Genomic DNA, 27,413 nt, shown 5'->3' with positions numbered 1-27,413 from the left:
TGAGCCATAAATCATAGCTCCTTTGGAGATCTATAAGTATTGATAGTTAAGTACGGCTGCAGGGGATGTGGGAAAACTGAGGCTGGAGAGGGAAGCCAGGTTTAGATCACAAAAGGCTTTATATGTCATTCTAAGGTGATGGGAATTCATCGTATCAGTGATGGGGAGTCACTGAAAGTTTATACATAACATGGTCAGATTATGTTTTAGAAAGACTGGCATCAGCGTGGAGAATAGATTTCACCATCTACTTCCCTGAACCTGGCCTGCTTTCTTGCCTGCCCTGTCTTATCTTCCTTCGACTCTGAAGGGCCCAGTTCGACACCCCTTTCCCTATCAGTGTCCTCAAACAAAACTAATGATCAGAATCATTTTGAGACCTTACAAAAATACAAGTTATTTGATCCCATTTCACAGAATCAAACTCTCACAGAGACAGAGCCTGGGAATCTCTATTTTATAAAAACTGCCCAAAGGATCCTGGGGCAGTTGGACTATGGACAGAATTTGTAAACTAATGTAGATTGTCACTTATAATACAACAGAGATGTGTTGATAAACGTCAGCAATGTGTATGGCTTACTGAATTAGATTGAAGATGGCTGGAGTAGGTCTCACTCCAAATGTCTTCTTTCTACAGCATTAGAAGACCAAAACAATCAGCCCCGTACTTGGAACCTCAAGATCTTTCCCTTGTTCTTTGAATAACATGTCCAGACCTTCACATGACCTATTAGGCAGCATGATTTGGCTCCGATGGCTTCACCTCTCAAGCTACTATTCCCTTTACCTTGTACTAATTATTAACTTGTTATAGAGAGGGGATGTTGATACATTTACTCACCAGTTTCTACCTTCTCAATTAAATTACAGATAGATATGGTTTGGGGAAACTTTGTGAAACAATAAAGATCTGGAAATTTTCTAAGGAGAATGGAAAATGATTTGATTTAGGATGAGAAAAAGGACTGTGGCTCAACCTCAAAGACTCAACCTGAGTTAAAGATCATATATCCATATTCATAGGACAATTCTGTTATTTCCTCCTTAAGGAGCCGAGGAGCAGAGAAAATGGACAATTTTGTCAATCAGCATGTGAGTACTGGCAAAGCACAAAGTCAAGAAGTAAGAGAATAAGGGTGCTCATGTAAAAGAAGCAGAAAATTCCTGGGATGGGCCAAAAAGGAAGATTCAGTTAATTTGCTCCAAGACACAAAGGATGAAAACATGAGTACCCTTGTTTTGTCATACTACTCAGTCTGTTTGGTAATGAGCCCCCATTTTATTTAATTCTGGTCTCTGGCTTCTCCGCCAATGGTTCTAACTCACATTCTGTTACGTTACCCTAGAGCATTGTGAATAACACACTGCAGCTGGAAGGTGCCAGTGGCAGAGTAAGTGACATAATTTTCCAGGACATAAATGAAGCTACCTAGGTAAGGTTATATCACGGTAGTAAATGTTTTATAATAATTGTTTTCCTCCTAAGTTAGAGATATGACTTACAAACATGATTTTTATGGTGATAGCATATCCATACAATAGACTTTCTTTACTTAAATTGATTGCATTTCATAGAAGACTCGATATATATCAAAACACAAATATGTCCTTCACGTGAAGATATTAGAGTGTTTTAAATAGAGTAGCTGTTATATTTAAACATTCTGCTAATAAAAATTAATTACATTTTTGTTTTTGAAAGATTTTAGATGATTTTTAATTAAACCAATGCCTTAAATTAATCCAGTTAGTTCAATTTTCAGGTTTATCATTTCGTTTCTCTTTCCAATGTACAGTCATATCAGTCAAGGAAACAGGAGCAGCTGCAATGAAGCAAGTTGTGTTGGAAGCCAATGGCTAAAATTAGATTATCAATGACATTTACTTATATGTTCACAGCTGAAATTTCAAGGGTAAAACATTTTCTCCTGAAAGGAGACACTTCCCCATCACTGAAACGCAGACTTTTGTTATCAAATTATATCCATATTACATCACTGGGTGGTGAAACTGACCCAAAATAGAAAGTGAAACCATAGTCTTTTTTTCTGCTAAAGCTAAAGACAAAATTAAGTAATGGAATTGTTTTTATAAGATTATTTTGACGGGTGCCTTCTTAATTAGGGGGGAGATTTTTATCTAGAGAAGTAGTATTCCCAAGGAGGAAGGAAGTATAATGTATCTAGCAGGAGGGCAGAGAAAGGTGGTCTAGGCTTTACCCCACTCACCCTAAACTACTGTATAACGCAAATCTTCAGAGACCAAGGCAGTTTAGATTTTGTGAACGTTGCTCCCTTTTCTGTTTTTTGTGTACACTTGTACAGTTTAGCAGTTTTTCCAGATGTCACTTTTCATTTCTCTTTTGGAAAATCCACAGAGTGTGTGCATGTTCTTACATAATTAGTGGCAACATGTACATATTACATCAGTCATTTCCAAACATGCTGCAGTCCCTTCCCTTCACTCCTACGTGAATTACAAGGGGCGCCTCAGACGAGAACACCTCTTCCCAAAGCACTACTGTGCAATGCCGCCGTTCACTCCCACTGCTGGTCTGGAGTGTCCATCGCTACGCAGTGCAAACATCCACACTGGGATGCACTGCTCTGGAGAGCCGTCCTGCTTCTCCTGGCCCAGCACCACCAGCCCACTCTTCCTAATGAGGCTCTGGAGGACGTCCATATCCCGAGCCACACTGCTGTCAGACAGATGGAAGATGCAGCCCTCCCGAGCCACATTGTCCTTCAGTAGGATGATGCCGTTTTCTTTCAGGCCATCTCGGCACCGGGGAAGAAATGCAAGAAGGTCTTTAACGGTCAGGTACCCTACAGGTGAGGCCAAGTAAAAGGGGGAACGGGATGAAAGGGTGGGTGGGGAAGGAGGTGAGTAGGAAAGATGGACTGACCACAAGGCTACAAATCAGGAGCTCATTTGTTCACTCATTCATGAGTTATTTAATAGCCTGAATTGTCTTGCTGCAGGAGGCTTTGAGAATTTAGATAAGAGGACAGGTATCTTCTTTGAGGTGAATCAGTGTACGCTCTATAAAATAGATATTATCCTAGCTAGTCTATCTACCTCCCAGGCACAAGATAATCTATTGCTCATCCCTTGGGTTCCCTCCATGTCCCCTGTACCGCCTAACTCTGTCATCATTCCTCTGTGTCTCACACACACACACACACACACACACACACACTCAGACCAAAATCCAATTCACTGCTGTCTCATTTCCTGGGAATTTAAATCTAAGAAAGTCTAGTTTTGCCAGTAAACGGGGATAGACTCTTTTTGTCCCCACTTTTTAAAGTTTTTCAAATATTTAGGTTTCTTCTATGATTTAGGTTGGTCCAAAGGCACTCCATCCCTAAGGATGGGAATTGTCAAGCTTGTTCAGAGGATGTTATGGGAGAAAGCTGGAGGACCAGAGCTTTGGGGGAGTTCCCATGATACCTAAGGCTAGCTAACTGTTCTAAGCACAACTATAGCCAGATCTCCCTCTGTGTCCTTGTTCCGCCTCCACAAATCCTCCAATCAGCCCCATGTGTTGTCTTCTCTATCTGGAAAGGGGAGAATGGCAGATGCAATGCCATGCAGGACTAACCAGAGACCCACTGAATCCAGATGACATCGTATCTCCCCAGTGGGGGTGTGAATTCCTGCAGACTGTAGCAGTGGTAGCTTTCTACCTTGTCCCCTTTGACCTGCAGGCAGTTCTGTGCCTCGAGGAGGAACGATTCCATTATGTCCACCAGTTCCACAGTGTTGAAAACCAGCAACAGGACATGCTTGTTGACCCTTCCTATCCCAGAGCCGCAATCCAGGGCACAGTCTGTCCCAGCTCTCCCAGGCCCCTGCAGAAAGGTACCTTGTGGAATACTTCAGGAAGAGACACTCACCCTGAGTTTGGACACTTAATTACCTCTTTAAATAAACTTTATTTGGGTCAATTTCATATAATTAAATGTACTATTTTAAGTATACCATTCAATGAGTTTGGACAAATGTATACAGGCACGTAAACACTACCACAATCAAGTTATAAAATATTCAATGACTTTTTTCCAAAAAAATCCAAACATGTCTAGTTTTTGCCTTCTTTATTTTATTCAAATATAGGTCTTTCAAAGAATTTCAAAATAGGATTTTAGAAAATAATGTCTTAAGTTTGAAAACTGAGTAATTTTCTCTAAGATAAATGGGCCTTTGAAAGCCCTATGAAAATAGAACTTTGTTCACTGTAAATCTGGGTCAAACCCACAGCTAAATGGACCTGCACCATAGCTTACTGCCTTGTTAAAAAAAGAGAGAGCAAAGCAGTGAGAGTCTTTCAGAGTTTTAAAATTACTTTTCAAATTCATGCAATGAAAACATTTCAATTCATACTGAGCTGGATAATTGAAATTTTATTTTTTTCAGAACTGATTTTGGGGGCTCTGAATTATCTACTATTCTTGTGTGGAAGATAATTTTTAAGACTTGAGCTGAGGAAATGCAAACTGTTCCATTCTCAGGCCAGGATTTTACTTCAAACTCAGCCTCAATGGCACACAGCACATTCATGAGGATAAAAGGTGGTTGCAGCAAAGTCTCCTTGTCTCTTTTCATGCTAAAAATTGTTTTCTGCTTTTATACCAGAAGCTACATGATCTACTGGGCACAAAAGCCCTGAAATTTTTTTAAAGTAAATCTCGCATTAAATTAACTGAGGGTGAAAGATGAATAGGGGGTGGAGATAGGAGGAAATCAGCCAACAAAAACGTTCTCAAACTTGCTTCTATAAAGTAATATACACATATACATATATACATATATGTATGTGTACATGACCAGTATATGTCTATGATATGTATATGTGTATATATGTGTATGTGCATATATACATATATATGTATATATATGGATATGTGTGTGTGTGTGTGTGTGTATATATATATATATAAGATTCAGCTGGTCTAAATTATTTGGTCACAGTTGGGATGGCTGCTGAATAGGTTTTGTGCTAGAAATTACAGTAACAAGATATTTGAAGTTGTCAATCAAAATCTTAAGGAGAAAGTCTACTCTTGATTTCTCAGGACCTAAGGGTTTAAAAAAAAAAAAATTGGCTAAGGATCAAAAGGTGAAGTTTAAGCAGAAGGAAACATCAGAAACGCTGCTTTCCAGTCCACTCAAAAGGCCTTCCTTACAGCAAGAACAAAGAAGGACAAAAAGTGAAGTAATTGTAGCTTCTCTTCAGAGGAAATAATAATAATCACGATTTATTGACTGCTTGTGTGTAGCAAGCTCTTTGCATCCATAATAACTATAGTAATCAAAAATTCCCACAAGATAATGATTATTCTCCAGTTTGGAGATGAGGACCCTTAGACTTTCTTAATATCACCCAGCTAATGGCGGAACTAGAAATTGAACAGTGAACTGTGTGAATCCAAAGCCAGTTCTACCTTAGGGCTGTCACCTCGAGTGCCACAACTCTGATTCCCTTGGTAGTAGCTGTCTAATGTTATGTTGAAGAGAATTCTAAGGCTTCATTCAGACTTATCAGGAAGAGGTCTATGATTGATTAGTTATGTCTGCCTTGACTATGGGAAGGGGAAGTGTTAGTACATGTGCCATTTGTTTGCCATTCCTAGTTACAATATGCTACATCCCTCATTCAGATATTATAATTTAAACTAAGCTAATTCATTAAAAGGCCTAGGCTAAAGTTTTATGTTATGAAGGCCATAAAAGTAGCATCTTTTAAATAAATTTATAACATAAACAAGATGGAGGGAAATATAGGGAAATTATTTTAAGCTACTGAAAATGACTTTAGTAGAAATCTGTGTGCTCAACTAGAGATTCTCATTATAATTTTTCCTTATCATTATTTGGCCCTAAAGCCTCTACTGATCATGTTGCTCACATTATTATAGCAAGTGGTTTTAAAAATTGAACCATGGGACAATAAAACAGAGACAACAGAGATCTATGCCAGAGGATTTCAAGAAGGTTATAACAGCTTAACTCCTTTTTCTCAATGAACAAATAACTATGAAGCTGTCCTGGTTAAAGTGAGGCAGGGCCTCACCCACTCAACCTTTCTATCATTCTCCCAATAAGCCCTTGAAGGATCTTAGCAAAACCCTGGAGTTTTAAAACCATTCATGTCTAATCTCCCTACTTTTTCAGACAAAGAAACTGAGGCCCAAAGAGGTGAAATATTTGCAATAGAACTTTCTTGAAAATGCGCATCCTCTGATGTGTATTTTTCACCAACTTAGACGTGTGATATATGACCACAGTTATCCTTGAAACAAGTTATTTACAAATACAAAAGATGCCTTTCACTCAAATCCTGAGCACCTTAGCCCTTCGCCACTACTGCCTAGCTCTCTTTATTGCATATCACTCCACATGGTTGGCACTACCTCTCATATCCTGGCACCACGTTTATTCCTCTGTCTCTCATTCACATGCAGCACCTCTGAGAAGGGACATTTAAAGGCTGATCTTGGGAACGACAACTCTAGCCTCTTGGATACCATGGCTGCCCACTACTGTGGTTGGATTGAAATTTGATAATCTTCCATGAATGTGACCAGAACTACATACAATGTGTGATTTCAAAACAAGACGTTTTGTTATTTTCATTTATTATCCTATCTTCATATTTATGGATTCATATAAGAGAGTAAAATATTCTTAGAAATTTCATTTTCATTTTGATTCTGCCTATGTATTTTGTTTTGAAGAATATTATTTTACCTTCTCTCCATTGGAGTTTAAAACTAAAATGAAAGTGCTAAATGCCACTTTATAAAAACCATGAAATACAAGTTAGCCCCAAATTTTTTAGTCATCCAATCTCTGAGAAATGTCAAGAGATAAATATCATCAAATACCGATGACTTTTTGTAAATTTCTGCTTTCCCCAATAGAAAGCTAGAAGTAAGGAATGTTATCAGCTATGCCATTGACATCATCTTGGTATCATTTGTTTATTTGCTAAAGTAAGCACATTTGCAACAAGTTTAAACACCTTTTCCCACTGTCCCATGTCACTAAGTGTTGAAAGGAAAGAAAAACTTTAAATTAAACAATCTGTCTTTTCCCAGTTGACACAAGGATAAATCATGTCAGGTACTCATATTCCCTAACTCCTTGTATCTTGACCTGGATACTAATTTAGCATATTATTAAGGTCAAAGTACCAAAATATCATTTCTTTAAAAAGACTGTGTTTGTACTTAGTTAGAGGTCACAGCTTCACAATGAGCCTAGTCTACTAAGAAGGACTCCTTATATTTGTTTGAAAAGAGCAGGCTGCTCTTTTCCAACATAAATATGCAAGCACAAGGCTGTTTCCTTTCCCGGGTCCATGGGCGTGTGTATGGGCTCTGTCTGACCAGCATCCCTGTGGTCAGCTTGGCATTCCACATGGAGTGACAAGACAGCTGGATTACTAACTAAGCTTCTGAAATGCATTGGGATCAAAGTCAGCCTCACCATGAGGCGAGCAGGAGGGATTGCTCTTGGCCAGACTGGAGGAGAGTTGAGGTCTGTGGTCCACACACACACACACACACACACACACAAAGCAGGGATTTTTCTGCTTCATGAGACAAATGGAAAAAATATGTTGTGGATAAGAGCAGGGAGTATGGTGTCAGACAGACCTTGCCAGGCATAAGTCCCAGCTCTGTCTCTTACCAACTGTGTAACCTTGAAAACTTTCTTAACCTCTCCAAGCCTCAGTTTCCACAACTGTGAAAACAAGAAGTGATAATAGTACTTACCTCACAGAATTATTATGAAGAGTAAATAAGACAGTGCTTCTAAACTGACTATCTCAGAAACAGTGCTCAGTGAAATCAGTCAGCAACACTCATTTAAAAATATTCCAGGTTAACCTGACCTAGAAATAGCCCCAGCCAACACCCCTAGCTCCATAGTCCTTTATGGCCACAGCTGATGTCCACGTTGGCCCAATGGGTGCTCCATCCTGATCCTTTTTTCTATACTCAGGCAAAGGGTGCTCCAGGGAATTTGGATGTGAAGTGAACCTCACTTCAGCACTAGGGATATTATTAATGTTATGTTTCTAAATAGGTTGACAACATAACCCCAAATATTCATAATATTCTTAATGTTTCCTTCATTAGAATAAAATGGACTCCAAATTTCAAATGAATGACTTCATAGTGATTTGGAACAAAACCTATTTGCTGGGTAGGACTTTGTTCTCAGTAGAACGAACAACAGCTTTATTGTGTGGGTTAAGTCTATTCTAACAACTGAATGAAGCTCCTTAAAATACAATGAATGCATTTTATGAAAGTTTGTTATTAGTAGTAGTAGCAATAAATTAGATTTATTGGGCAATAATTATGTGCACTAAAGTAAGCACTTGACTTATATTATCTCATTTGAGCTTCACATTATCCTATGAGGTGAGTTCTGTGGTTATGCCCTAGTCACAGGTGAAAAATTGAGGTTTAAGAGCATTTAAGGAATAAGCCCAAGGTTGCTTATACAGTAAGAAGAACTGTAATGACTCTAGAGCTCAAGATTTTGGCCCCTACAGTATATGATCCATCTTCATATGGCGTGGAAGTAAGGAAGTGGAGTTTCACCCAACACCAAGTCTACAAAGGGATCACATTCTTTCAAGGCAATGTCTCACCTATGTATAGAATAATATAAAGAGATTCTACTATACTCAACACTTTTAGACTGAACATAAGCTTGCATTTCCTTACAACATTGAATTTTTATTACAGGGACTCAAAAAATCACCCCAAAATCCAAAATGGCATGATCTCTGATCAATCATCTGGGTATCAACTGTTTATCTATGAGACTCTGAAAGAGAAGTCTTCTTAATCCGCTAATTGTAATATTAACACTGCCAGTTCACCTTCCCCTGTAGCATAAGAAATTAGCTGGTGCTAGGAGGGTGAAATGCCAAGTGGGACAAACCAGTCATTTAATGTGACCTATCCTTTCTGAACATCTTAAAACAGGCTTTCACACTAAACTCTTGGCTGAGCCATATGGCTTTAATATGACTTAAGCAACAACACAGAAGCATGTGAGCTCAATGTTTGCAAGGACTTTGCCTCCTCATCAAATTGCAGTTGGATAACTCACCCCAACAAATTTCCTAAGAAATTCCCGAGAGGCCTGGATATCTGGGTTGGACAGTTCAATGAAATTTCCCATCATACCCTCTGTATCTCACCATTGATGACTTGACTTGTTAAAGCATACAATTTCACTGCAAATAAAATATTATTAATATTTATCAGTATTTAAATGGCAGAACAAGTTTATTCTTATCATGCATTGAATTTCCTCTTAGAAGCCTGCAAATTTGTGCGGTGGAAGAAAGGGTATTAGTTTGATGTCAGAAGATCTGGGTTTGAGTTCTGGCTCAGAGACTTACTTGCTATGTAACCTTGGGTAAAGTTCTTAACTCCTATGATCTTCAGGTATCTCATGCATAAATCACAATCATGTGACATTTTCATGATTTAATAACACTAGAGTTTAATTTTTAAAATAGCTTGTCACTGTATTAAAAAAAGCTGAACAGTGTTTGCTACAGTAGAATAAATAATGTCGCAAGTTTCAAAGTAAGTTTTACCTTTGACTTCCAAATATTTTATGAGAATTTAATCACTAATCTTTACTTCTAATCACGAGGTAGATTAGGCATAGCTATTTTTTCATCTCTTTTTTTTAATGCAACTCATACCCAAATATCTCTTTGTACCAACGTTACAGAAAATGTGCTTGAGCTCTATCTTCTGAAAATAAAATAATAAAAAGAAATATAATATTTATTGAGCAACTATTCTGTACCAGGTAGTGTACTAGGCATATTCACATATACTATGTCATTTCATTATTTCAGGTATTTTAAGACATTTATTTTTAGAAAAACATGTGTTCTACTTCTGAGGGGTAAATGAGTATGCATTTAGTGTGTTTTTTAAACCAAAAGGCACACTTGCAGATATAAAATATTTTCATTAGAGGATATTCAGAAGGAAATGATAGAAAGTGAGATAAAAGGGAGAAACTTATGGTTCAAGATTGTAGGCTGAATACATGCATTTGTCCTCCCTGCTCCCCAGTACTCCCCAAGAATCGTTTTAATAAACTCAACCTTTAACAGTGAAGAAAATGAGAAGGGGCCACTAATGGATTCATGATTTCAACAAATTTCTGGAAGACGAAAAACAGATAAAGCAGATGGAACAGAGCTAAAGAATTTACAGCTCAGGATAGTTGCAAAAGGAAGTAAGAGTTAATAAAAAAAAAAAAAATCTGCCTACAGGCCAACTGGTGAGGTGACCAATGCACTCCCCACAAAAGTGACAAGCAGCACAGCTATAATCCTAGGGAGGGTAAATATGTCTCTTCTCTAAAAAAAAGGGAAAAAAATTAATTAAGTGCCTTAGGAGAACTAGACCAGTTAGCGTTGGAATCCTAGAACACTACTCATTCTGGCATATAGAGGATTCCAAGTACCTCATTTGCTCATACTCAGAGTCTGGCAAGATCTACCGGCAAATGTAGAGCTTCTTGTCATCTTTTCTATTCAGTGGAGAAGTATGTAACAGAGGAAACCTTCTCTATTACCTAAAATCATTGACCCTCTCCTTCATTTCTAACTATGGATAAACAATGATTTCCAAACACATCGGGGCAAAATGGCAGTCTGAAAAACAAAGATACAGATAGACAATCAAAACTGACCCCAAAGGAAATAGAAATAATCCAGAAAATGAATGAGAATTTAAACCAAAACTACACAAAAACTTACATCCTTGAAGAGGTATGAGAACAGGTGCATCCATAAATCGAAGATGTCAAGAAAATGATAATTTAAAGAATAATAAAGAATTCTTAGAAATTAAAATTTTGATTACCAAACACTTTGGAATATAACATTGAGTAAATTATCAGGACATAAAGGAAAAGATAGATATGGAAAACAGAAGTAAAAAGATTAGAGCTATAAAGACTTAATTCATGTACTTCCCTGGCGGCGCAGTGGTTAAGAATCCGCCTGCCAATGCAGGGGACACGGGTTCGAGCCTGGTCCGGGAAGATCCCACATGCCGTGGAGCAACTAAGCCTGTGTGCCACAACTACTGAGCCTGCACTCTAGAGCCCGTGAGCCACAACTACTGAACCCGCACACCACAGCTACTGAAGCCTGCACGCCTAGAGCCTGTGCTCTGCAATAAGAGAAGCCACCACAATGAGAAGCCCACGCACCACAACAAAGAGTAGGCCCCGCTCACCGCAACTAGAGAAAGCCCGCATGCAGCAATGAAAACCCAGCGCAGCCAAAAAAATATAAATAAATAAATAAAAGTTGTATGAGTTGAAAGTGCTAAATACATTCCATCAGTGCTCAGAATTCAATGAAAAGAATGAGCTATAATCAAAAAGAAAATTTGAAAAATATTTTTTAAAAAAAGACAATTCAGAAGACCCAACATCAAGCTAATTAGGATTCTCAAAAACAGAAAATGGAGGGAAGAAAATTATTACAGAAATAATAGAAAAAATTTCCCAGAGCTGAAAGAGACTATATGGTCCAAAAGTACTGAGCAGTATGGATTTAAAAATACTAATAATTAAATAAAAGTCACATTTATACATATCCTTAGGAAATTTCAAATCACAAAGAGTAATGAGAAGATCATTAAGTTATTTAGAGGGAAATAGTTTGTTGACCTTCAAGTAGGGTTGCCAGATTTAACAAATAAAAATACAGGACACACAATTAGTTTTGAATTTTAGATAATCAATGGATAACCTATTAGTATAAATACACTTGAAATATCACACATTGCGTGGGACATACTTATACTAAAAAATTGTTTGTTGATTATCTTAAATTTAAATTTAGCCGGCCTTTTATATTTTATCTGGCAACCCTATGTTCAAAGAACTAGAATCAGGTGTATAACACAGATCTCATCAGAAACCCTGGAAAACAGTGGAGCAGTGTCATCAATATTCTGAGGGAAAATTATTTTGAGGCTAAAATTTGTTACCATTCAAATGGTGAAAGAATATTTACCTCCCATGGATTCATTCTTCAGATGTTTTTTGAAGCTATATTCCAGCTCAATGAGGGTTAAAATCAAGAGAAGATATACAATGAAAGACAATGAAATTAACCCAGGAATCCAATGAAAAGAAATTCCAAAATGACAGATATTATCAGATCTAGAAAGAAATCAGTTTATATTACAACAGAAAACATAGGCTTTAAAAAAATATCTTCAGGAAGTAGAATGAACTGGATTCTGGGTAATAGATAGTAGGTAAGAAGTAGGGAGACATTAGTGATATTCTTAGGAAGACATATTTTTAACCTCAACAAAAATAAAAGACAATTGAAAGTTCTAAGTAAAATATACAACAGTATAAAAATGTTACAATCAGGATATGAAGCAAACCAAAATATGACATAATTTTATGTAGAAGGAGTATAAGAAAAGACAATCTATTTAACCTTAACTAGGAACATTTTTCTTCAGGTAAACCAATTGTGACATTGGACTAATGCACTACTTGGCTTTGAAATGAACAATGGTTACATAATCCCAAATTTTGATTCTAAAAGTTAAAAATCCAGTAAACACTACTACTATCCATTTTAGTATGCTTCATCTGTGGAGTTAAATCAGTATTTCCCAATTTGAAAACACTGGATGTGGCCAACATTTGGACCCTTGAATGATCATGAATTTGCTAAAAGGGGTACAGGAATCAGTTCCCATGTACTTTATTTTCTAGAGACTAACAATGTTATATACTATATCTCCCATATATATTAAACAACAATAATAGATTGTCATTTTAAAAATACAAATCTTTTAAAACTATTAATAATATATAGATTTTTTGACATTTTATACTCAAGTTAGTTACTGATTGAGAAAATAAAACATTAAAAGGAGCATCCTCATGTTCAAAAACATTGGAAACCACTGACCTACACCAGTCCCCCTTCCCTAGTACTTGGTAAAGTGTTGTGTAAACAGGTAGCTCAAGAAATGCTGATAATTTCAACAGGGATGACAAAAATTAATCATTGCCATGCCAAAAACATGACTGTTCCAAATTCTTCTGTTATGTCTCAGAAAACCAGGCTAGGAAATCACAGCTTACAAAGTCTTTCCAGAGTTGAATGCTTCTTGGGATCACAGGCAAGCCACAGCCCAGTACTGTCTCGTTGATCCAACCAAAGCAGAAAAACAGCCACACTCATCATCACCTGGTTAAGTCAACAACTTGGTGGAGTTTATTAAAACCCTTAATCTGGAAATGGGAATGGTCCATTATGCCAGCAACATTTAGACTACAAGTGAATGTCAAGCTCAGCAGGGGTCAGACTCAATAGGTACGTTTTTATGGTTATGGGCTTGTCACCTAATTGACAGGAACATTTCACTAAAAAGATATATGAGGTGTAATGGCCAGCCCCAGGTTCTCCCTTCTTGATAGCTCCTGCAATGGTGCCAGTTGATTCAGATAATGTTATCAGTCATCAGCCTGTGCCTTTTTATTATAGAAATACATCTAGTGGCTTATTCTTGCATGATTGCAACGTTTTTATGAAACTTGGGGTAGTCTAAGACGGAGGCTAGACACTCTATTAGTTCTTGATATAATATGGTACTTATTTCTTGACCTACGTTAAGAGCTGAACTCCCAAGGACCTTCCAACGGCTTACTTGTTACAAAAAGAAAAATAAAGTACATGTGAATTTGCCCTGAAGAAGAACAAAGATCTTGTGAACTCTCTAAGAAAAATTTTGTTGAGAGATAAGTGTCTATGTTTGCTGAGTACCTTTTTTTTCTTTTTCTTTTTTTTAATAGTTAGATATAACTATTTTAGACTTTATTCCAAACGTTAGACCTGTTTGTCAACTGAAAATTGACCTGGGAGTCTTCAGAGGATATGTAGGCTAGATTTAAATGGTAAGTTTGAAATGATCGGAGATAGAATATTGAATCAAGTTAGTCTATAAGAGAAAAGAAAGTCCAACTAGAAGATGCCCTTATGAAGTGTAAGATCTTCCATAAAAGAGATTTGTAGGTGATGATGTCTCATTTTAGCCATTAAAGAAGTAATGGTAAAAATTTAAGGAAGGAAGGAAGGGAGGGAGGGAGGGAGGAAGGAAAGAAGGAAGGGAGGAAAGAAGGAAGGGAGGAAGGAAGGAAAATGTACCTAGGCACAATGGAATATTACTCAGTCATAAAAGGAAGAAAATCCTGCCATTTGTGACAACATGGATGGACTTTGTGGGCATTATACTAGGTGAAATAAATCAGAGAAAGATAAATAATGTATGATCTTACTTACATATGGAATCTAAAAAAAACTAAAGTCATATCTGTGTTTTCACCAACAGGAAAGGGTAGGAAGTGGGATTTTATCAATGTTCCTGGTAGAATCCAAGGGTCTGTGTGTGCCAGAATGCTAGAAAGTCATCATTAACAAGTCTCAGAATTACCCTGAGAGGCCCTCTAGGTTTTATTTCTTCCCTGCATGCTTTAGGTGTCTGGTGATTCTTGCCTCTAAAATAATGCACTGCCTACCCTGAAAGTTTTAGTGGGTTTTTTTCTTTCCAACTGAGAGCTATTTCAGTTTTTCCTAAATTCTTTTCAGCCTTCAACACAAATAACGTAAGCAGAGGTGGGAAAGGAGGGAAAATACACTTTCCCCTCTTTAGCAAGAATGTACTCAAGCTCCCACCACACATCACATCCCCTGCCCACTTGGCTGAGTGTCTTCCTAACTCTCTATTCCAACTTGAGTGTTCTACCTGACCCACTGTCAAATTTGAAGAGGTCAGAATTCAGGTAAAGATACTGGGGACAGAGTTTTCATGGTGAGATTTTGCATCAGAAGAGTCAGAAGCTGATTCAGCAGTCACCACGCCTCCTCTGCACCTCTGCAGCATCCTGTAGTGGTCTCTACCACGATTTCCACATTCCACAAAAATTATCTGTGTGGGTCTCTCTCCTACGCTAAACTCTCAGGATAAAGCTCTATTTTATTTTCCTTGTAACCCTAGGACTTACAGTTACGCTTAACACATAGCAGGCCTCCTTTAAATGTTCACTGAATAAAGGAATATTGTCTAGCTTTTCGTTCTTTGAATAATACACAGGTTCAGCAAAGTAGTGAATGGCTATAAGGAAAAACCAGCATAATCACAAATAAGTCACACTTTTTGCAGTTTATGAAAAACTATAGGAGGATATATCTTCTCTCCTAAATAGGCATACCCAAATAATAAAAAATATTAACTATCGCTGATCAAATATGTATATATGTGCTACATATGCTAAGCATTTATATCTAACTGAATATGTAAGATAAATGTGATTATCTACAGAAGAAAACAGGGCATCACGAGGTTAACTAAACTGCCAGTGAGTGACACAACTGGGATTTAAACCTAGGTCTATTTAAATCCAAAACTCATATTTCATCCATCTAACACTGTGTATCTGAAAGTCTGCTAAATAAAGGGAAATTATCTGGTTCTTCATTTCTTTAAAGTGAAAAAATGATCTTACAGCATTTGTACTGCAAAGGTAACAATAAACATTTGGAAAACGTATCACTGTACAATAAGTTGTGCAGCAATGCCTACCACAGGGATGAAATCAATTTGAAAAATGCCAAAAGTTGTATGCTGAGTTTCATTTGGAAGTTCCAAGTGTATTATAGGAAATGTTTTTATTAATTCTAGTTTTTAATTGCGATGGCAAAGGCATGGCCATTGTTCTCAATTTCCTCCTCAGAGCCTAATTCTTCTAAAAAGGGGTAAGTGAAGGGGGGTTGGTTACTAACCATTAGTGGGTACCTCCTATGTGCCAGGCCTTATGCTAGGCACTCTCACGTCATCTCTTCACACTCTGATCCTCACAACGACGCTACAAAACTGGGATTATAATCATCATTTTATAGGTAAGTAATGAGAAAATCAGAAAGATTTAGTAACTTACTCAATATTACACAGAAATGAAGTGTCACAGCCAGGCCCTAACCCAAACCTATTTAAATGCAAAGCCTTAAGTCAGAAAGAGAAAAACAAATACCGTATGCTAACACATATACATGGAATCTAAAAATAAAAGTGGTTTTGAAGAACCTGGGTGCAGGACAGGAATAAAGATGCAGACATAGTGAATGAACTTGAGGACACAGGGAGGGGGAAGGGTAAGCTGGGATGAAGTGAGAGAGTGGCATGGACATATATACACTACCAAATGTAAAATAGATAGCTAGTGGGAAGCAGCTGCATAGCACAGGGAGATCAGCTCCAGCTTTGTGACCACCTAGAGGGGTGGGATAGGGAGGGTGGGAGGGAGACGCAAGAGGGAGGGGATGTGGGGATATATGTATACGTATAGCTGATTCACTTTGTTATACAGCAGCAACTAACACAACAATGTAAAGCAACTATACTCCAATAAAGATGTTAAAAATAAACAAATAAACAAACAAACAAATAAATGCAAAGCCTTTGTTCCTTTTGCTAAACCACGTGGAACTATTGTTCTAAATGTGAAGTTAAACTAAGTCTTTAACAATGTCCAGGAGTAACAGATTCTTGCTCAATATATAACTAATAAATATTTGCTGACTTCTATGTACTAGAAATATGCTGTGGACAGTGCTAGAAGAATTACTGAGGTGTAATTATATGAACATCTCCAGTTGGGCCATATATAGGCCCCTGCATACACTGGTATACAAACTGGAGATTTATATGAATTGTTTTCCTATTCCACTTCTGATTTGTTCACAAACAGCCACCTTTGGAAAATTCGTTCACTCCAAGCCTCCAACTGAATTTGGGCTGGTAAAACTAGAGTATATGAACCTACTCACTGGCTGCCCATCTTGTTGATTATCTCAGTAGAAAGCCAGTGCTCCTCATAGACTATGCTTTGTATTCCTGTCAATTCAAAGAAATGTGGTAAAACTTATATGGCTCTTCTCATTAGTCAAGTTGCCATTTACATTGGGAGGCAGCATGATTCTGTGGTTAAAAAAGACAGACCATGGAGCTAGACTGCCTGGATTCTAATCCTGCTCTACACTCGCTACCACAGGCTCTTTGGCAAGTTACTTACTTCCTCTGTTCCTCAGATATAGGGTGGAGAAAATAACGGCACCACCTAATAGAGATGGTGTGAGGATTAACTGAGATACTATATGTAAACCACTGAGAATAGCAATAAGCTTGTTCCCATTTCTGTGTGAAGACCTGTTGTATTCAATGGCATAGCTAAGTTTTCCACTGGAAATTTTGAATATGCATGCTCTTGCTTCTCCATGAATCACTGAGGCTAGCCGGGGATATTTCAGCAAATGTCCCCATGACTGAATGTCACTGCACGGTGTGCTGGCGTGAGACTGGCTGCCTAACACAGGCAGTTGGAGGGAGGAAGGAAGGAAAGAAGGAATCAAAGAGTCCGGTTAGCCACTGTTCTTCCCATAACTACCCCAAACAACAAACTCTCTGTGCAGACTCTACAGTAGGGTTCCCCAACCTTTTAAAAGAAGGGCTTTATTTTCATTTCTATGAAGTCTTGAAATCATCAGGAGGAGGGGAAGCCAACTCTAAAACACCTCAGTGGGGCTGAGTTTTGTTTCCAAACTGAAAAGACTAATATCCACCGCAGCCTGAAAACTCCCATATAGCAAATTAAGCTTATCATCTTCGGTAATGCCTGTTCTAAGGAAGGCTACGTGGTGACTTTAAAAGAGATCTGACTCTAAGGAAGGAGATAAAAAGCTAATGCTTCCTGAGCGTTGGCTAGTTTCACATATATAATTGCATTTAATCCTCCGACAGCCCCACAGTTTTGAGGAAAATGATGCTCAGAGACTTTAGTAACTTGCAGAGGTGATTTTCTCTACCACTAGCAGTGCCAGAATTTGAACTCAGGACGTTGGTAACCTGCAATTAATTATTAGTAAGGGGCCCTTAATTTGTCTAATAAATATTTATTGGGGTCTTAATTCATCTTTAGCTACTTTCAGAGATGAGTTTCTTTTCTTATAATTATTTTTAAAATTTGGCAGTCATCTGCCCCTTAGTGAACCTCTCATAAGTTATTGTAATTAATATCTTTCTCCAGACTAATGCAACATAAGCCAACAAGCTACTGTTATTGAGGTGTGGCCCAAGGAGTGTCTCCAGAAAAGCAATGCTCTGACAATATGTGGAGTGGTCAGAACCTTCCAAATAGACTGCTCTAATTTTTCCATTTGAATACAGATGAGATGTACACTATGTCCTAAAAGAATTACCCATGTGTAGTGCAGTCTACCAGAAAGAGCCCTGGTCTTGGGTTCTTGCTTTGGTATCTAGATGAGACCTATCTAGATTAGATCTCATCATCTCTGAATTTTCTTTTCCTCACTTGAAAAAATAAGATAGGGGGCAAGAGTGAGAAGGTGGGTGGAAAAATAACAATACCCTATCTATCTCATAGCGTGGCTGTGAGGATCAAATAGAGTCATGAATGAGAAATTTTTATAAGAAATATATATAAATATAAGATGAAAGTATTTGTATGTCTAGAGTTAAAGATTCCCTTCAGAAATGGACTTACAGAAAGAGACTTTGGTAAACTGCTAACATAGTTTTGAAGGCAATACAAAGAATTATGTAGCTCCTTTCACGTCTGGAAACCCTGGCCACATCAAGTGTACAATGGGGCTTTCAGCAACCTTAACAAAGCAGACTGGGGCTGATACACACTGTTCCTGCTTTCATGGGGGGAAAATATAAATCAAAGGGAGATACTTTACTCCTTAATCGCAAGTTATTTCCTCTTCAGTGTTGTTAAGAGTGCCCTGAAGTAACCATTTTCACAGAGGCTGAGAAAAGTGGTGTAGACAAACCAGATAAGCTTTTTATTGCCCTATTGTCCAATTCCCTGAAAACTAGAGGAAATAACTAAAATGGAGACAGACTGCAGCCCAGTTTTTTTCTTAATATTCAAAGACCAAACTAAAATCTGCTCCTTTTAAACCCTTGGACTATTATTGTAATTTAGAAAGGCCAGAAAGGATTATGTGGAGTGTGTGCTCATGCATACAAACACACACACACACTCACACACACACACTCACACCAACAACCTTCATCTATTATTGTTTAGCCTTTTTAAAAAATTCTTTGTTGATATGCTTCTGCATTAATATTCTCATCTTTGAGTTACCTAATTTGCCCACCTCTAAATTTTTGCAAATATTAAAAATGTCCTTCCAAGCTCAAGAAATTAATTTCTATAATCCTGATACTCAGGCAACCAACACCCAGAGAAGCAAGTCACCCATGTCTGAGGTGCATGGAAGTCCCAAAATAGAGGCTTGTCCTGCCAGGCAATACCTGATCTTTGCACTTTCCATAAAAGAATGCCATTGAAACATTTAAGCCCACTGACATTGGTTGTGTGTCCTTTTTATCCGAAAAGTGTCCTTGTTCTAATGCCTTTTGCAAGAGCCCCACAATCTCACACAGTTGCCCCAGTCATTTCTTGTCCCTTATCTAGTAGCTCTGACTCACTTACCCAGGGGAATATTTTCCAGCAGGTAGAGATAGCTCTGAAAGAAGTCATTGCAAATGGTTTTGTGAAGAATAAAGAACATGCTATGTCGACAGAGTTCATCATTGGTCTTCTGCCTGCGGGATCTGAAGGCAAAGTGGGCTCCCAGGTGGGCCATGGTGAAAGGGGATAATAGTTATCCCTACAGAAGAAGGAAGCTTGCCTGGCTGTTTCTTTGAATTAACTTTCTCTTCCTACATGAACTTGAAACTACCATTTTAAACCAGCCCCTGTCCATCTGTATCAGGAGAGGTGTCATGGGGTTTGGGGGGAGGGGCGGCAGACACGGGGAGGTCAGACACTTGGCACATCTACCGTCTGCTTGCTTGGCTGACACCACTCCAAGCCAACAGGTGCTAACTAAAGATGAAAACAGGCTGAGTGAGATCCTGCTTCATCCAGGAAAAAGCACGCCTCCCTCCTTTAGCTGCCACTTCAAACAGGCAGGAGCACAGCCGGCTAACAAACACCCTGAATATTTGCTTTAATTTGATTCCTAAATTGGAATAGCCTAATTTCCATTTCAAAGAGTTGTGAATATTTTGCATGAGATCCAGTTCCCTGATTTCCATCACTCCTCCTGGAATGCCATATCCTCAAGTTACAAGGACCCTTCAAAGTCATCTTAGCTACCCACACTTCTTTCATCAGTACAATTTTGCCCAAATCATTTCATAGAGATGGATGTGTGTTTCCCATTTTTAAGGATCTTCAAGAGACACAATTATATGAAAGCCTGTTCTGATGTTAAATACCCTTCTCTGTCACCAAACTCTTCCATCTAGCTTGCTCTAAACAATACCTAGTCGTGTAAGCCTGTTTCTTCCTCTCTGCCTATAATGGATATGATTTTCCTCATAAGTACTCATTTGCTTTCTGTACTGGGTATCTTCTGATTGTCCCTCCAAGTCTGCTCTCCACTCTTCCCACATTACTGTGTGCAACTGGAGACTGGACTATATTGACAACATCAGTGAACTTCCTCGCCTTCTGGCTTCTGGTTGAGTTCTGCCAATGGGTAGTGCCAGCAGGAGGCTGGAGGAGAGTGATTCAATGTACTTATTCCCCTGGCACCTTCCCTGCAGAGATGCCATAGGCTGACTGCTTCCTATGGGGAAAAGTCATAGCCCCTGTCCAGGGGTCTTCTCATACAAATATCCTCTCCTAGTTCTGATATCTGCTCCCTCCTCATGCTGCTTCAGGCCTCGGGGGAGTGACACACCAAGCTGTCACAAACCCTGGAATAACATACTATTCCTTGTAATTTCTCAATACTTAACTTACCACACCTTTTTAAATAGTCCCTTTATTAAGCTGGCTCAAATTCTCAATTTGTGGATGTCATACGTTTCCTGTAGGGATAACAACTACCCTTTTAACCCTCCAATACTCTTAACAGGAAAATCCTTAAGAACTCATACTCTTTTGACCCCATACCATGTGCAACCACTGACTACCCAGTGTCCCTGAAAACACATGTACACACCCACATACACACAAATGCACACTTTAGGGTAGGCAGCTTCTAAGATGGCCCCATAGATCCCCAACTTCTGCATGATATTCACACCTCTGTGTCCTCTTTCCTGAGAAAGGGCTAGACTTACTGACTCACTTCTAAAGAATAAAATATGGTGGAAGTGACAGAATGTCACTTCCAAGATTAGGTTATAAAAAGACTGTCTTGGGCATTTTCTTTTGCTTTCTTGCTTGCTTGCTTGCTCTGAGGGAAGCCAGCTGCCTGTTGTGAGCTGCCCTAAGGAGAGGCCTACATGGCAAGGAACTGCCTCAGTGCAACAGCCCAGGTAAAGCTAAATTCTACCAACAACCATGAGTGAGCTTGGAAGATCTTTCCCCAGCAACCTGATAAAAGACATTGAGCCAGCTAAGCCACACTCAGGTTACTGACTCAGAAATAAATCCTTCTTCGAAGCAGCTAAATTTTGGAATTTGTTACAATGCAGCTAAGGGAGAGCTAATTCACACATCGTCAGTGGAATTTTTTAAGATTTGGAATCTAACCATGATCTTTCTTTTAGTTTAATTTATGTGTTAATCTTTTAGTGGGAAAGGAAGTAAGGATTCCATTTGATTGATTCTGACTTACTGTTTTTCATTTTCCTGTGCTTCTATATTTCCATTTCCCCCTCTCCCTACCTCAAGGGGCAGCCACTCAATTTCGGTGGGATTGTTCCCATCCTTGGCTTCAGGAAGTACCTAAATTGCAATCCAAGTTATCCATTTTCCCCTTGCCACAGTGTGTGGTTCATGGATGGGTACACCATCCTGTACTGAGCCAATGAACACATGGTGTTCCCCCAGCTCCAGTTTTCATTTGGAAGTGGGCACATTATCTAAATCTGTTATTAATGCCAGCTTGAGTTGGGTTTTCTGTGCTAGCAATATGGAATCTCATCTAACACAAATACCATCGTGCCTCATTTTTACTCAATTCTGATGAGGTTGGAGATAAAGTAGATGATATTAAACAGAACAGGGAAACTTCAAGTAAGACTATTTCATGGTGTTAAGAGGAAGGCTCTTAACTACAGTTAAACATATTTGACTAAGTTAGAAACTCATTTCCACCACTTACATACTTGGCAAACTTGACAAATTCTTAGCCTTTCTGAGCCTCACTTTCCTCTTCTGTAATATGACGGTAATGATAATAGTATATACCTCATATGATAGCTGTGAGAACTAAATATACTCCATGTAAAACACCTCAGTGCCTGGCACACAGTCCATGTTCAGTAAGTGCGAGCTATTATCATTATAGTCTTTGGAAGAAAGCTGATAAGTTATAGGTCCTAAAAACACTTTCTGTCTGTCTGGCTCTTTTGGGGTTATATTCAATGTAGCATTGCCTCTTACTGTGAAATTTCACCATATATCCAGGAGACTTTTTTGCACTGTATGCATTTAAAAGTTGAAAAGAAAAGAAACCCAAATTAAATATGCTATTGGAATTTACTCATCATCCCTTCAGAATTTTCTGTTGTTGTAGGAAAAACTAAGCAACAGAAGAAGAAAATTCAGGGAACCTCCTTTGTTACTTGATCTGTCAATACATCTAACAGGAGGCAAGTTCTTAACTTCAACATCTTAGTAGTATTTTGATAACCTCTCATATGCTGAAAAGGTTAGGATGTATGGTCCTAGGAGAGAGACTGGCAATCACTGACTCCAGCTACCCAGTATTCTTTATTTGCAAGATATTGCAAGATATTGGCAAGTTTCTCCATTTTTTACAAAACTAATTTTCTTTCACTGTAAAATGGACGTTAATTACTTATGTTTCGAGAAGGATTAGTAAGTGTTCTAAGATCTCCATATTTCAGACCTATAATTCCTGTGTGGGAATGAAAGACAGATTGGCTTATACAAAATGCCTTTGTCAGCTTTTGTTTACCTCTGTAAGTCACATTAGGTTTTGCGACTATTTCTCATACTGCTATAGCTTGTACCAATTCCTGGTTCATTGCATTTATTTCCTTATGCAAATAATTTTTCTCTCCTGGCTGAAAAGCTCTATTTGCTAAAACCTCATACCACTCTTGACCATATTCATAGTAAGTGAATGAGGGTATGATATAGATCTCCAGTCTACCACAGGCATCCAGTTTCCAGGCAGGAAAGGAAAACAATGAATGTAGAGGAAAGAAATAAGACTATAGCAAAAGAATGTGGAAACTCTGAATTTATCCAGGTTGATTTGCCTTCTAACAAACAGCGGATTCCTTAGTGAGGAGTAAACCACTGTTAAACAATAAATTAGCATGGAGAGAGACTCAGAAGTAAGAAAGATAAAGAAAAAAAATTCGTAGAGGAAGTATACTCATTCAGTAGTATGATAAACTAAATATTTGGGGAAATCCAATCAATATAAAATACATATCAAATTAAAATTCTATAATACTTTAAACTGAAAATTCAACAGAGAAGATAAAGTAAAGATATTTTCAAATGAAGATAGAACTTACCATTCATAGAGGCTCACTGAAAGGAATAACTAAAAATATCTACTTCAGGAAGAAGGAAATTAAGACAGGGTGCTATTAGCATAAGAATAGCTAAAAAGATGACTAAAGCAGAATGCAGAGACCCCAAACAAATCTATTCACATATGTTAAGTTGATATAAGACAGAGATAATATTGCAGTAGAAAAAAAGATACTTTCAATAAGACCCCTGATGTTGGCACAACTGGATCCCTACCTCACATCCTACACAAACCAACTCCAGGTAGATTGAAGACTTAAAGGTGGAAAGCACAATTCTAAAATTCTTTGAACAAGTTACAGGGAAACACATTTATGACACCAGGGTAAAAAAAAAGATATATTTTTTAAGATGCAAAAAACAAAAACCATAAAGAAAGAGAGTTAATTAATTTGACTGAATTAATATTTGAATAATGAACTTCTGCCCATCAAACGAAACCATAAAGAAAGTGAAAAGTCAACCAACAGAAAGATAAATATTTGGAGCATTGATAATCAATAAAAATTTGTGTACTAAATATATGAATAGTTCCTATAAATAAATAACAATACAAATAATCCTACAGAAAAATGGAGAATAAGAAGTATATAGAGACATAGAAAACAAACTTATGGTTACCAAAGGAGAAAGGGAGGAGGGGAGGGATAAATTAGGAGTATGGGAGTGACAGATACAAACTACTATACATAAAATAGATAAGCAACAAGGATTTACTGTATAGCACAGGGACCTATATTCAATATCTTGTAATAACCTATAATGAAAAATAATCTGAAAAAAATATATATGCATATATATATAACTGAATCACTTTGCTGTATACCTGAAACTAACACAATATTGTTAATCAACTATATTGCAATTTTTAAAAAAGTATATAGAATTGGTGGTTAAACCAAGACTGAAATAAAAGTACCTGGATCAAGATTCCCAACTCCAACCCAGGGAAGTAGATCTAGAAGACTAAAACAACAGGCCAAAATCATCTAAATTAAATTTAGGATAAAATCAATGCATTTTATTGTATACAGGTTTTAATGAAAATTAGTGGTGAGAATACAGAATGAGTAATTATTGCTTGATAATCTCTATGTGTCTTTGTGCTAAAATGGGCATTTAAGTAGACTTTAAGCTTGGAATGAGACAGCAGTATGAAAAATAGGGCAAATAGGTTTCTATGAGCAAATCTTAAACAGACCACCAGCTCTCACTTCACCCTACACTGGTATAACCTCATATGAAGTGTTTGCCTCTTTCTTTATCCTGTTATGTTTAAGAAACAGGTACCCAATAAAGATTACCCCTGATTATAACTTGGAAGTCAGTAAGAGAGATTATTACCCTATATGTGCTTAGAATATATGGTACAAGAGGAAGTTTGGATGACTATTTTCATCTAGTGCGGTGCTTCATGTAGTACAGAAAGGCTGTCTGTCCATTGAGTTAATTAGATTCAAGGTCAACAATCAGATTTCCACTTAACGTCATTATTAAATAAAAATGGGGCTTGAGGTAAATGACCCGTTGCAGCTGAAGAAATATTTAAACTCATAATTTTCAGGTTAAGTCATTGAATTAAACAGACAGAAAGACTGAAGTAGCCCTTGAAGAACTCCTTCCTGCCGTACTGAGGAGGAGAGAATTCAACTGGGCTGCTTAGTTCTAATTAGGGTTTTGATTCCCCAAGAATTTAGATTAAAAAAATACATTTACATCTCTAACTAGGGGAATATGTCCTTGCCTAAAACATCTGTTTGGGTGTGTGTGTGTGTGTGTGTGTGTGTGTGTGTGTGTGTGTGTGTAGACTTTTTTCATTTCTCATTTATGTTAATTTAAGGAATTATAAAACATTCAACTTCATTTCAAATTCTCCTTTTAAAATATAACAAAGCTTGAGTTCACATAATTTCCATAATTTAATATTCCAATATGATTTTGGATTGATAAAAGTGCATACATAGAACACTATCTAGGTAAATTAATTTTTGTACATTTTCCCTAACCAAAAGATGTTAGGCAATTATTAATAAAAGAAAATCAAATTATCCTTCTTTTTTAATCTTACTTAAAGAATTAAGAAATATGATGAAGTGTCAGATTGATATCCTAATATTTCAGCTTTCCCTTCAGTGTATCAACCCTTATTTTCCATTTTAGTAGGAAGGCAAGTTGAGGGAGGAAGTAGAAATATGAGCTAGAATGTAAAGAGAATATGCCTTATCAGTAGTACTAGGTCTTCGTAGATTCGGGCAGAGCATGATGAGGTGAACAAGTAAGTGGGCTCTGGCCTTCCCACCCTCACATTGGCCAGAGGAGCAGATTTTAATTTTAATATAGAATTCTACATAGACTTTCACTTGAAAACAGTGTTCTGCTCCCATCCCCTCCTTTCATCATGCTTCCCCTTTACCTGATATCCTGGTTCTTACTCAACTTGCCCTTGGCTTTCTCCTCAACAATGTTTTCATATGTATATGAGCCTCCATAATTACCCCATTGTGCATTTAGCAAGCTATATTTTGGGATAAATATTCTATTTACACTACCCTCTGATTTCAGCTGAAACTGAACATATATCACTACCAGATATAAATTTTTAAGAGGCCTAAGTAAAAGAATATGCTGTCCAATCCACAATATGTAATACAAAATAAAATTCCCTCTGTTCTGTCTCTTAATCTCAATCCCCACCCCACCCCTCCGTCTCTCTCTGTCTCTCTTTCTCTCCCCAAGCCACCCCACAAGCCTAGAAACTTGGACTCTTGATGTCCTTTGGATAACCCAGCATTGACGACAGAGTTTCTCAAAGTGTGAACCTCACACAATGAGCATCAAAAACTTCTGGGCTGTTTATTTTTTCCAACTAAAAGCTAGAAAAATAAGAGACTTTCTTCTCTGCCAAATTAAAATCAATTTAAATCAAATTAAAATCAAATTAAATCAAATTAAAATCAAATTAAATCAAATTAAACAGTTATACAAATACAGTTGGGAGCTCTTTCCTACCCCCATTGTTCTACTGCCTTTCTCAGAAAACACATGCCAATTTGAGGTATGTATCCATCCTATATAGGTGTTTGTATTTTCAGTATATATGTACATATTCATAAATTGTCTTGTTAATTTTTAAATGGACACAAGTTGGTATTCTGTAATTCACTTTACTCCGTCATCTATATGCTCTTGATATTTTATCCATGACATTACATATTCAGTGCACAAAGGGGAGAGGGGGAGCAAATACACACACATTCATTCATTTTAACTACAATATAGTGTTCTATCATATAACTGTACCACTTTTCATCTTTCCCTATTGATAAACATTTAGGTTGCTTCCACTCTCATACTTTACCAACATCCTTCTAAAATCCTCCTGGTGCATACGTGTGAGAGTTGCTCTAGACAGTATGCTCTGCTGGAATCTGTGGGTTGTAGACTATGTACTGCTTTAACTTTGCTACACATTCCAAAGCTGCTTTCCAATGTGGATACACACATTTATCCACCGGCAGTGTGAGACTTCAATTCCCCTATATTCTTCCTAAAATCTGCGATACGTTTTAAGTTTTGCTAATCTGTTTTTATGGGCATTTTACTGATAATACTAAGTAAACATTTATACAGCACCTAAATTATTCCAGGCATTGTTCTATGTATCTCTTTGAGAAGGTTCTTTTTTAAATTTCTTTTTTAAATTGAGGCATAGAGAGGTTGTATAATATGCCCAAGGTCACACT

General features: G+C 37.6%; 1 protein-coding gene and 1 long non-coding RNA gene across 4 annotated transcripts in view; both read right to left on the bottom strand.

Moving 5' to 3' along the window:
• LOC132373280 (uncharacterized) overlaps positions 1–27,413 on the bottom strand; it is a 205,689-nt gene that overhangs the window by 127,361 nt on the left and 50,915 nt on the right. The window lies entirely within an intron of this gene.
• On the bottom strand, positions 2,521–19,783 carry NTMT2 (N-terminal Xaa-Pro-Lys N-methyltransferase 2). Its single transcript, XM_059893691.1, is given in 5 exon segments — positions 2,521–2,828; positions 3,608–3,857; positions 9,142–9,224; positions 9,227–9,268; positions 19,630–19,783. Coding segments are annotated over 5 exon segments (837 nt in total).

Source organism: Balaenoptera ricei, chromosome 1 (assembly GCF_028023285.1).
Source record: "Balaenoptera ricei isolate mBalRic1 chromosome 1, mBalRic1.hap2, whole genome shotgun sequence".
In the NCBI taxonomy this organism is placed as follows: domain Eukaryota; kingdom Metazoa; phylum Chordata; class Mammalia; order Artiodactyla; family Balaenopteridae; genus Balaenoptera; species Balaenoptera ricei.
The sequence above is the reverse complement of the archived record's forward strand: the minus strand, read 5'-3'. Positions and strand labels throughout refer to the sequence as shown.